At 61.6% G+C, this 11,503-nt stretch overlaps 2 protein-coding genes across 3 annotated transcripts; both read right to left on the reverse strand.

The window, feature by feature from the left end:
* Positions 1-249: 249 nt before the first annotated feature.
* HOMEZ (homeobox and leucine zipper encoding) lies at positions 250-7,452 on the reverse strand. Of its 2 annotated transcripts, none has more exons than XM_024197185.1 (3): positions 7,403-7,452; positions 2,509-2,570; positions 250-2,322 (listed from the first exon to the last, which is right to left on the reverse strand). In XM_024197185.1, the coding sequence occupies exon 3, from the start codon at positions 2,255-2,257 to the stop codon at positions 1,010-1,012; it is 1,248 nt and encodes a 415-aa protein (XP_024052953.1). In that variant the 5' UTR covers positions 2,258-2,322; positions 2,509-2,570; positions 7,403-7,452; the 3' UTR covers positions 250-1,009. The 2 variants fall into 2 exon arrangements, with proteins under 2 accessions (XP_024052953.1, XP_024052952.1); XM_024197184.2 differs by lacking the exon at positions 7,403-7,452 and adding an exon at positions 7,060-7,180.
* A 1,346-nt stretch (positions 7,453-8,798) lies between these two features.
* Positions 8,799-9,847, reverse strand: PPP1R3E (protein phosphatase 1 regulatory subunit 3E). Its single transcript, XM_024197187.1, has 2 exons — positions 9,442-9,847; positions 8,799-9,292 (listed from the first exon to the last, which is right to left on the reverse strand). The coding sequence occupies exons 1-2, from the start codon at positions 9,845-9,847 to the stop codon at positions 8,799-8,801; spliced, it is 900 nt and encodes a 299-aa protein (XP_024052955.1).
* Between the last annotated feature and the right edge of the window lie 1,656 nt (positions 9,848-11,503).

Below are 11,503 nucleotides of genomic sequence, written 5' to 3' on the forward strand. Positions count from 1 at the left end.
CCGGACCCACCCCCAGTCAGACACAGGCCACAGGCATGGAGTTCAACTTCAAACCTCGCTTTAACTCGCGCCAGCCGGGCATTATAAATTAACGACTCCAGAAAGGACGAACAGCCGCCAGGGAAAGGCCGCCCCGCGCCCACTCTCCGCCGCCCCATTTTCTCCTGCCCAGTTTGTAAAACCAAACCCAGGGAGCCCCCCACAGACCATCTCCCACCCCCTCCAGGCCAGATGCTGCCCCCACCCAGCTCCCTCCACCCGTCTCTCTGGGGAAGAGGGCCTTAACGTGATCTAGAAGGGGGGGAGGGACGAACCAGGACAGACTCTAGAAACAGAGGTGCCTGAAGGAGGGGGAGTGGTGGGGGAAGTCTGGAGAAGGGAGCATACCTGAATCCAGACAACTGGTCAGAAGGTTCCGGGTTCTAGAGCACAAACCAGTAACCGGAGAACCTAGGTTCTAGAGTAGAGGACTAGGAGTGAAATGGTATCTGGGGTCTAGAGCATGGTAGAGGGAACTGGACACCTGGGTTCTAGGTCAAGAGCTCCAAGTTCTAGGGCCTGTGGAAGAGCTTGGGGTGTCCCTCTGTTCTAGCAGAGGAAGGGGACCAGGGCATGATTGGGATTCTAGAACACAGAGGTAGCGAAACAGGGTCCTAGATTCTAGAACAGGGAGGAGAGCCAGTACTTTGTTCTAGAGCACCAAGACGAGGGGGGGGGGAAACAAACCCAGATCTGGATCTTGAGGCATGGAGAGCGAATTACAACAATGATCTAGGGAGCAGAACTGCGTGATATCAAGTTCCAGAACAGAAAGGGAGAAGGACCCGGGTTCTAGAGCTGGGGAGAGGCGGGGGGAACGTGGGGCCCAGGAACGGAGAGGGAGGGGGAACTAGATGCAGGACCCAGATCTGGGTTCTAGAACAGAGGGAGGAACTAGACAGAACAGAGCCCCAGCGCACGAGTTGGTTCCCCCCAACCCCCACCCTCCCCGGGGAGTCTCCGAAGCTCCTCATTCCTGGGTGCCCAGGTCCTCTTCCTCCGGCTCTTCCTCCTCCTCCTCCCCGTCGTCCTGCACCATGAGCCCGGCCTCCTCGTCCTCATCCTCAGGCTCCTCGCCCAGGCACACCACCACCTCGGCTGGCTCGGGCGAGCGGGAGTAGAACCAGTTCAGCACCTGCTGGGCCCCCATGCCCGACTCGCGGCACAGGGCCGGCAGGTCGTCCTGGCGCAGCTGCTGCCGGGCGGCCCAGTACCGCTCCAGCGGGCCCGTGTCCGTGCGGGGCCCGGGCTCCAGGGCGGCAGTGGGGGGCACGGTGTTATCCCAGAACCACCGCAGGTGCCCATGCTTGAGGGCATAGCGGGTGTCCCCGAACCACTGGATGATCTCTGCCCGCGGCAGGCCGGTGATCCGCTCCAGCCACTGGTAATCCTCCCGCCGCGCCCACTGGCACCGCAGGAAGAATGACTTCAGCACCGCCAGCTGCTCCTTGCTCTTCCGCCGGCTCTTGCGCTGCCGCTGGGCCTCCAGGGTGCTGTGGGGGTGGCCGGGCCGGGCCCACGCCTCGGCCCCATTGACAGCAGCTCCAGAGGAGGGCGGCGCGGCGTCGGCTGCCCCCAACCGGCACGGTTTGCTGAGGTCCCAGGCGGTGTCCGGGTGGCTGGCGCCAGCCGGAGGATCCGCCCAGGCCCGACACGGAGGGGGCGGCGTGGGGAAAAGGCTGGGGGGCGGCGTCAGCGTCTCTTTGGCTTTGGGGTGGGGGGCCGCGGAAGCTCTCCCCAGCTCTGGGGGCCCCCGGGCCGCAGCCGAACAGCTCCCTGGGGATTCCTGGGGCTTGGCTTTGTGGTGTGTGGCCGCGGGGGCTTCCCTGCCTCCCGGGGCCTTACCAGTTTGCGTCAGGGGGTCGCCGGGGGCCAGCAGGGCCCCGAAGGCTGGGCGGTCCTGGCGGCAGGCCAGCCGCGCCCGCGTCTCCTCAATCTCCTCGGCGCTCCAGCTGATGCCGCAGCGCAGCCGCTGGGCCATGAACCAGGCCTTGACCTTCTCCAATTGCAGGCCGTGGCGCAGGCAAAGCAGTGCCAGGTCGGCCAGGCTGGGGTAGGGGAAGTAGCTGAAGGCCTGGCGCAGCGGTTGGTGGCCGTCCAGCTCGCTGGTCTGGGACGCCTGGGTCCACACCAGCTGCAGGTCCTCCGAGATGGGCGGCAGGCAGATGAGGGCCGCCGGCGAGCTGGGGTTGCCTGGCGACTCCTTGTTGGGGGGCATGGCTGGCCCCGCCACCGAGGGGTCCTTGGCCTGGGGCTCCCGGGCTGGCCAGCCCACGGGGACAGCTGTGGGGAGAGCGAGAGCGAGACCCAATCAGCAGGAGATAGCGAGGAGGGCGGTGTGGGGTGCGGTGCCCCAGAGCTCTATGGGAAGCCAAGCAGTTTCCTCCTCCCTCCTCTCCCACCCCCAGGGGTGTTTGGGGGTGATTGCTACCCCCCACCCAGACAGCAACGGGGAGCAAAGGCTCTTACCTGCGGTAAGGGGGTCTGAACCCCAAATCGTCAGCCCCACGTCCCCCCGGGGAGCCTGAGACCTGGGAAGAGAGACACAGACAGGTGAAAGTGACGGGGATAGAACCCAGGAGTCCTGGCTCCCAGCCCCGCCTTCCCTAACCTACTAGACCCTGCTACCCTCCCACTGCTGGGATAGAACCCAGGAGTCCTGGCCCCCAGCCCCGCCTTCCCTAACCTACTAGACCCTGCTACCCTCCCACAGCTGGGATAGAACCCAGGAGTCCTGGCTCCCAGCCCCCACCAGGCAGGAAACACACAGCACAGTTCTTGCCTCAAGAACTCAGAAACATTCAAATAATCAAATGAAATACATATCCAGGAATTCATTTCCACCATATTTCAGGGGACTCAGGGACCAGCTCCTACCTTCCTTAGCTAGTGAGGGACAATTATGTCTTTGGGTGTCGTTAGTTAGGGAGGTAGCCAAACGGTCCTGGAAATAAGTTTTCTGGGGCAGCACCGGTGCTTGTTGTGTGTCTGTGACCAGGCCGCAGAGACACTAGGATAAGACGCACAGTAATTACTAAGAATGCAATTCGGTTTAATGCGTAATTACTGCTAACAAATAATCGAACCCCGATTGCATTACTTGGGATTAGCTTCTAGAAACGATTGCTCCGTGACGAACTTACTGGCTAACAAAGAAATAGTCAAACCATTATAAAAATAATTAGCTTGTGGAAAGGATTGCTTGGTTATTGACCGGCTAATTAAATAATTGACCAGTAAGTACTAATTAGTCGCTAATACCACAAAATATTTGCCCAGTGATTTGGAAACTAGAGGGTCGTGCATTTCTTCGCATATGGAGGCCAGGCGTTATCCAACCCCAAGCCAGCTGCTTGTCTGTCTTTCCGGAATGCCGCAGCCGATCCACTCCAGGGAGGCTCTAGGCAGCAGTGACTGGAACAACCCTACCGAAAATCGGCACGGCCGTTGGCACTGCAAAGTTGGCTAATGAGCCCTGGGCTTCGCCGGCCCCTCGAGTTAAGTGCAAATGGCTTATTGCCCGTGCTGCTTCCGAGAGCCCGCGGCTCCGACCGCTCCTAGAAATCGCTCCCAACGTCCCCGGCCTCCGCTGCACCCTATTGCCGTGCGATAAAGTCCAGACGGATCCGCATGGGCAACCTCTTCCTGATCACATCTGGCTGCTTGCCACTGTAAGTGAGTAATGGGCCAGGTTCCCATGGAACAGCCATTTAAGCAATGTTCTCCCTGTGACGCCAATCTATCGGCGCCGTCGGCCGACGCTTCTCATGGTGGAGCTTCGTTTCCTTGGCGCAGGCAATGGCATGACGCTCTTGATCTTCCAGGAGATGCCGCTGGCTTTGTAGCATCGTTTCCATTCTGCAGGCAACAGCCTGGCGCTGGTGGGCCCCCTGCAGCTGCCACTGGCATTGGAGAGGCGTCTCCATGGCGCGCTCTCTGTGCTACCAACTGACGGGCGCATTTGGCCAGCGTCTCCAAGGCACAGGTAGTGGCGTGGCAACAACAGTCCCCCTGCAGCCACCGTTGGAGAGCTGTCTCCATGGCATGAACTAGCCTCTGGTGCTCTCCCTGTGACACCAGGCGCTGGCTTCCACCACCTGGGTAACAGCATGCAGCGCATCCTTGGGCTGCAGACGCCATTGATGGCACATGGTTTGACCCTTTGCTTTGGTTGCTGCTGGTCGCTTGTTGGTCCTGGGCAGGATAGACAGTGAACCGTAAAATTCAAAATCAGATCTTAGCACTCCTACCTAGGGGCTTCCTCAGCTCAGCCAATGCCCAGAGGACGGAGCGTTGGAGAACCCCATTTTTTAGAAGAACGTTGTCCATTCTTCCACCTTCTCCAATGGCGTCTACATCCCAATACCCAGTGCTGAAGGGCTCTGTAATCTAGCGGAAAAAGGCAGAACCCAAACCAACGGCTGAACGCAGCAGGCAGCCAAATTCCGATTGGAAAGACAGCCCCAATTCCAGAAGAAAACCATTGGCCCAAACAGCCAAGGGAAGTGGCATCTCCATATCTTGAGCTCTTCAAATCCAGACTGGAAAATACGCTCTAGTCCAATGCATGTTATTAAGGCTAAATACAGGGACACTGGGTAAACTGAATGGCTTGTGATCCAAACTACATGATCTAACGTGTCGACTGGCTGTCACCTCTACGAATCCTCGTTAGTTCGGTTCCAGCCCACAGTCTTTGAGGTTTATCAACCAATCCTTATTGTGCATGAGCGGAAGAGCAACGCGGCCACGGGAACTAGAACTGTGAATGCCGGAGCTCTGTGAGGCATATTTGCGTAAGGTACAACACGGCAGTATCGGAGCACACGAACTATTAGCCTATGTACCTTTAGAGCTCTAAGTACAGATGCCCCCCGGGTTACGCAAACCTGACTTACGCAAATCCGCAATTACGGAAAAAGTTCCGTATGCTAGAAACAGGAGGGTGTGTAGGTGTGTGTGTGTGTGTGTGTGTGTATATATAATGGTCAGGTATACGTTTCCAATTTACGCAAAATTCGAGTTACGCAAGGCCTTCTGGAACAGAACGCTTGTGTAAGTCGGGGAGCGTCAGTAGAAGAGCTGTTGCTGGTTTTCTAATTTTTAGCAATATTAATGGTCATAAATCACTTTTCCCTAAAACTGTCGGCTCGCTCTGGGGTCTCAGACTTTGTACCCGGTGTTGGCTGGGCGCTGGGCAGGTTGTCAGTGTGAGGGGATTTGTTGGGTCTCCAGGTTTCACCCCAACAGATGGGGTCCTTTCCACCAACGCCCACCATGTTTCCGAACATTTTGGACTCGGTTGGATGCAGCATTCAAAGGTCATCGCGTTACAGACAAATGGAGAAATGTCACCGATTGGAGGGGTGGGCCTGACTATGCTTGGTAAATTAGACCCCACTCCCCTCCCAGAGGCAAGGATAGAACCCAGGAGTCCTGGCTCCCAGCTCCGCTGCTCTAACCACTAAACCCCACTCCCCTCCCAGGGCCACGGATAGAACCCAGGAGTCCTGGCTCCTAACGTACAGCAACAGTTCTTGTCCCCCAAGGAACAGAGAGAGCTCATTAAAGTAAACCAATCAATCTAATTAAAGTAACTAAGCACTGATACGTTTCAATCATATTGACGGGAACTAGACTAGATGGGGTTGGTCTAGATGACCTCCTGAGGTCCCTTCCAACCCTGATATTCTATGAACAACCGCCCAGACCTACATTAACGAGATCACTGGGGCCAACCTGGTCTTTCCGTTGCTCACCGAGCTGGACTGAGAACTCACCAGGCCTGAAATTAGCCCCTATTCGTTACCGCTCCGCTATTAATTGACGGGCCCCTCGTTACGGAAATAACTGACAAGTGATTAGCAATTACCGGGTCATCGGCCAAACAACGCCCAACAAACATGAAGAACCAGGAATTAGACTCAATCGGGGGGTGACCAGACCATGTCCTGACCGCAGGGCCTTGGTCTTATAGGTGCCCCCCCACCCCTGCCCCCATGAAAGAGCGTCCTGATTGGTCACCCGAAATCCAGCAAGTCCCTGGTGGCTACTGGCCAATCAGCCTCATCATCAGCGACTAATTAGCAGGGAACTGACCAGAAATTCCACCATGTGGTAATTATGTAAAATAAGCGAATCCAGCTTCCTAATACGCTAAAGACCCCACCCCCCCCCCCCCGCGACCCCCCAGCTCCAACCCCACCCCCCCCCCCGCCCCCAGAGACCCCCCAGCTCCAACCCCACCTTCTCCCCAGCTCCCAGAGACCCCCCCACCCCCGCCCCGTCCCCAGGGACACCCCCTCCCCAGTGGCCCCCAAGCCCCAGATACCTCCCCAAATGCCCAACTTCTCCCCAGTCCCTCCCCCACAGACTCCTCATTGACCCCACTCCAGCTCCTCCAAACCCCAGCTCCCCCAGAGACCCCCACACCAGCTCCTCCCCTAGACCCCCCAGCTCCAACCCCCACCTTCTCCCCCAGAGACCCTCCAGCTCCCCAACCCCACAGAGACTCCCCATCCTCTCCCCCAGTGACCCCCCACAGCCAGTTTCCTTACCAATTCCCAGCTCCCTCCAACCCCCCTCAGGACCCTTCTAGCCCCCTACACCCTCCGAGACCCCCATCCCCACTCCGTTCTAGCCCTGCTCTGTGAGAGGGGCAGGGTCTGGTGGCTTACAGCGGGGAAGGGGCTGGGATCCAGGACGCCTGGGTTCTCTCCCTGGCTCTGAGAGGACGTATGTGGGGGAGGCTAAGACCTAGGACGCCTGGGTTCTCTTCCTGGCTCAGAGGACGGGGTCCAGTAGGTTAGAGCACAGGTGGAGGTGGGGGGACTAGGAGCCAGGACTCCTGGGTTCTCTGAGACACCGACCCTTGTCTCAGCCTCTCCTCCTGGGATCCCCCAACCCCCAGAGACCCCCATATTCCCCCTCCTCTTTCTCTCTGGGGTTCCCCCCAAGCTGCCCCTCTGCCCCCCCCCCTCCAGCTGCCCCCAAGACCCCCCAGCCACTCCCCCCACTCACACGTTCCCTCCTCCTCCGATTTTAGTTTCCTCCCAAGTTTTGGGACTTTGCTCCACTTGCATCCTGGGTAATGGAGGCTCAGGGGGCGGGGCTTCCCCTGCACTGGCCCTTTAAGGGCGCCTAGGACACCTGGGTTCTCTCCAGGGAGGGGGAGGGGCTGGGAGCCCGGACGCCTGCGTTCTTTCCCAGGCCCTGGGAGGGGAGTGGGGTCTGGTGGTTAGAGCAGGAAGCCCCGACGCCTGGGTTCTCTCCCGGGAGGGGGCAGGGAGCTCGGACGCCTGGGTTCTCTCTGGGAGAGGGCAGGGAGCCCGCACACAAAGGGGGGAGGGGCGGCCGAACTCACCCTCCCTGCGGTGCTACCGGGGCCGGGCCGGCACCAGCCCGATCCCTGCCCGGCTCGGCCTGGCCCCCTCCGGGATGGGATTGGAGGCCGCGGCCTGCGGGGGAGGGACCGGCCCGGCCATTGGCTGCCACAGAGCCCAGCCCGGAAACCGGCCACCAGCCGGACGCCTGGGTTCCCTCCTGGCTAGGGGGGCCGGGAGCCGGGACTCCTGGGTTCTCTCAGACCCAGACCCTCGGCTCAGTCGGCAGAGAAACCGGCTGCTTCTCCCCGCCCCCTGCGGGCTGCCTGGGGGAAACCGGCCCACGATAGAGCCGGGATCACCCTGGGGCTGGGGGGCAGGAGTGAGGGGCACGGGCAGAGCTGGGTGGGGGGCAGGGCTGGGCTAGCAGGGGGCTGCGGGGTGGGAGTGAGCGGCACTGGCCGGGCGGGGGGGGCGGAGCTGGGCTAGCAGGGGGCTGCGGGGCGGGAGTGAGCGGCACTGGCCGGGCTGGGGCGGGGCTGGCAGGGGCTGCAAGCCAGGAGTGGGGAGCACCGGCAGGGTGGGGGGGGCAGGGGACTGGTCCGAGAGGGGGGTTAGGTGCCAAGATGTGGGCAGCCCTGGTGTCCGGGCAAATGTGCCATGGAGAACGGTGGCACCTTCCCTGCCCCCTCCGAGCTGCTGTCCTGGGGGAAACCTGCACACAACAGCCAGCCTGGTACCGCCCCCCTCCCCCGGGCCCAGCCAGACTGGTAATCCCACCCCCCCCCCGATCAGCCCCCCGGGCGCAGCCAGCCCGGTACCGCCCCCCCGATCAGTCCAGTAACACCCCCCCCAGATCAGCCCCCCGGGCCCAGCCAGCCTGGTACCGCCCCCTCCCCCAATCAGCCCCCCAGGCCCAGCCAGCCTGGTACCGCCCCCTCCCCACCATTGTCGGGTGACTTTGCCCAGTCCTGGCTTGGGGCGGGTCAAGCCTGGCACTGTCCACCAGCAGGCAGTTCCACTGGTTAACGACCTCCCAATGTCCCCCCCCCATGCAGCCAGACCCTCCACTCGAGCTGGGGGCAGGGCCTGGAGGGTTTTGGTGTCCCCTATAAGGCAATGGCTCCCCCGGCCATGTCCTGGGTGGGGGTGCAGGTCCCACAGGGCTAGGGGTGGTGCCTGATGTGGGGGGCGTGTCTTTGGTTTGTCTGAGCTCTGCCCCCATCCTAGCCCTACCCTCCCCTGGACCCCACCATCCTGGAAGACCTGTCTCCCCCACCCCCCTGTATCTCACCCCCTATTCCTGCCCCACATCCCATGGCTTTGGGGTGAATTTCAGCCCCCCCCCCAGAGGATGTGGATCTGGGGGCTGGGAGGAGCTGGTTGTCCCCCCCCCCATGAAGTCTGTCCCCCCTGGGAAGCCAGTTGTGCAGCCCCCTACAGGAAGTGGATCCAGCCCCCATCTCCGTCGCGTGCGGGACTGGGGGGCCCCTCGGCCCGCCCCCCGCCCCGCAGGATGTAGTTCTGCCCCCCGTTGTTGTCCCACAGCTCCTGGCCCCCCACGTGGCAGCGCAGGGCGAACTCCAGGGCGCCCCCAGGGGGCAGGGGCAGGCGGAAAGCGAAGCGGTCGGAGGGGGGGCCGGGCGGGGGGCCGGCGGAGGGCCCGGCGTAGGCGGCGGGGGCCTCCCGGTAGCTAGCCCAGCCGTCCCAGGTGTAGCGGACGCTGACCCGCTTCTCGTAGGCCAGGTTGAGAACCCGCAGGGTCCCCGCCACCCCCAGCCCCCCAGCCCGCACCCCCTCCAGGCACACGCCCTGCGCCCCCAGCCGCGCCCCGAAGTCCGGCAGCCCCAGCGGGTCCCAGAAACACGGCGCCAGCGGCAGGCGCCCGGCCAGCGGGTCCTGGGAGTCCTGGAGAAAACGGGCAGGAGGGGATGGAGAGAAAGAAAGAAAATTAATGTCACTTGGAGCCCGGTGACCCTGCTGGGGGGGGGCAGAGCTGGGGACCTGCCCCCCCCAGCCCTCATCCCCCTCCCCTGCCTGCCCCTGCCCTCCATCGCTCCCCCCGTTACCTGGAAGGGCTGCAGGGGGGCGAAGTGGCGCAGGGCGTCACGCCGGAGCTGGGTGTGGACGCGCTCGGGGACCTGGGGCAGCTCGGCCGGCCAGTAGCGCCTCACGCTGGCCAGCTCCAGCCCCAGGGCGTCAGCGAAGCGCACCCGCTTGCGGGAGCCGGGGCTGCGGCTGCGGGATCCCCCACCAGGGCCCCCGGCCGGGGCAGAGCGGGCCCTGCGACGCCGGTGCCCCCCCCTGCTGCCCGTGCGGCCCTGGCGCCCCCGCGGCCGGGCCCCCCGGGCCCGCCCCTCGGCCTCCGAGTCGGAGTCGTCGCCCAGGCTGGGCCGGACCGTGCGGTAGTACGCCCGCTCGTACAGCCCCGCGATGTAGCTCAGGTTGCGCGGGATGTCGCTGGGGGGTGGGGGAGCGTGTGCCATGGGGCCCGGGGTGGGGCCAGCTCGCTCTGTCCGGGCCCCGGCTCGTTCTATTGCTCCGCCTGGGCACCGGCTCCTTCTGTCGCTCCGTCCAGGCCCCGCCTCGTTCTATCGCTCCGCCCGGGCCCTATGTTCTTCTGTCGCTCCGTCCAGGCCCCGCCTCGTTCTGTCGCTCTGTCAAGGTGCCGGCTCGTTCTGTCGCTCCGTCCGGGCCTCGCCTCGTTCTATTGCTCCGTCCAGGCACCAGCTCGTTCTGTCGCTCTGTCAAGGTGCCGGCTCGTTCTATCGCTCTGTCTGGGAACCAGCTCATTCTATTGCCACATCCGGGAGCTGTATCCTTCTGTCGCTCCGTCCAGGCCTCATTCTGTCCCTCCGTCCAGGCTCGTGTCCTGTCACCCTGTCCAGGCCTCCTCCTATCGCTCTTTCTGGGCTCTGGCTCGCTCTATCGCTTTCTCTGGGTTTTGAGTCCTTCTAGCTCTCTGTCCATTCTACTGCTCCAACAAAGTGCTCCCTTTTTCTATCACTCCTTCTGGGCTGTGTCTCGTTCTATCGCTCCATCACGCCGCCAACTCATTCTACCACTTCATCGCTGCCTTCCATGTTCTTCTCTTCTAGAGGGTCCAAGTCTATTTCTCTGTCTGGACCCTGACTCGTTCTGTTGCTCTGTCGCTATCTTCACGTTCTTCCCTCTCAGAAATTCTCCTTCATTCTCTCCATCTGGGCTGCGTCTCGTTCTATTACCCTGGCAGGGCACTGGCTTATTCTACTCCTTCCTCACCCCCTTCCAGGTTCCTCCCTTCCAGAGTTTCCGAGACTACGTCTGTCTGGACTCTGCCTCCTTCTCTCTCTCTGTCGTTGCCGCCTTGTTCCTTTTTTCTGGAGAGTCTCAATTTATCACTGCAGCCAGCTGCTGGTTTGTTCTCTCCGTCACTCTTCCCTTTCAGAGATTCTGAGTGTCTCCCTCTGTCCAGGCTCTGATTTGTTCTGTCGCTCCTGCACTGTCTCCTTCTCTCTCGTTCTCTTCCTCCGGCCGGGCTCTGTCTCGCTCGGTCACTGCCTCCTTCGATCTCTCCGCTGTTCGTTCTCTCTCCTTGCGATCCGTCTTTCTATTGCTCCGGCTGGGCGCTGTCTGGTTCTGTCACTCTGAGGGGGCTTCACCCTGGCTCTCTCTCCGTCTCTTTCACCTTCTTTCCTCCAGCAGATGCCCCTCCTCCCTCCCTCTCTCTTCTTCTTTTACTATCCCTCCATCCCTCCTGGTCCAGCATGCAAAATCTGACTTGGCAATTACTGTAATGCTCAGAAACGGCGCATCGCCTCCAAGCAATCTCCCCTCCTTCCAATGCTCAGGGCTCCCCATTCCCTCCCACCCCCTGTCCACCAGCCGGGAGGTGGGGGTGGGGTAATCACTCCTTCCAGACCGTATGGAGTTAACCTGGCAGGAACCCAGGCGTCCGGGAGTCTAGGCCCAGCTGGGGACACCATGTACCTGAGAGGTGAAGGGCCTAAAATGTTCCAATCTGAGATCAATAATTCATGAGACAAGATGCAGCTAATGGATCCCGGGAAGCCGGCCAGGGAATAGGAGTGGTGGGGGACTGAGGGGAGGCAGAGTTGCAGGGGGCAGGGCCGGGCTAGCAGGGGCTGCGGGTTGGGAGTGAG

Source organism: Terrapene carolina, unplaced genomic scaffold (assembly GCF_002925995.2).
Source record: "Terrapene carolina triunguis isolate 2854851 unplaced genomic scaffold, T_m_triunguis-2.0 Scaffold33600, whole genome shotgun sequence".
Taxonomy (NCBI): Eukaryota; Metazoa; Chordata; order Testudines; family Emydidae; genus Terrapene; species Terrapene triunguis.

Bases quoted from the DNA above. Each gene is read 5' to 3' on its own strand.
- PPP1R3E (XM_024197187.1), bottom strand. From the start codon at position 9,847: ATGGCACACGCTCCCCCACCCCCCAGCGACATCCCGCGCAACCTGAGC. The intron at 9,293-9,441 runs AGCCCTTCCAGG...CTTTCTCTCCAT, and splicing joins GCGCCACTTCGCCCCCCTGC to CCCCTCCTGCCCGTTTTCTC.
- HOMEZ (XM_024197184.2), bottom strand. From the start codon at position 7,121: ATGCAAGTGGAGCAAAGTCCCAAAACTTGGGAGGAAACTAAAATCGGA. The intron at 2,571-7,059 runs GTGAGTGGGGGG...CTCTCTTCCCAG, and splicing joins ATCGGAGGAGGAGGGAACGT to GTCTCAGGCTCCCCGGGGGG. The intron at 2,323-2,508 runs GTAAGAGCCTTT...CTCTCCCCACAG, and splicing joins TTCAGACCCCCTTACCGCAG to CTGTCCCCGTGGGCTGGCCA.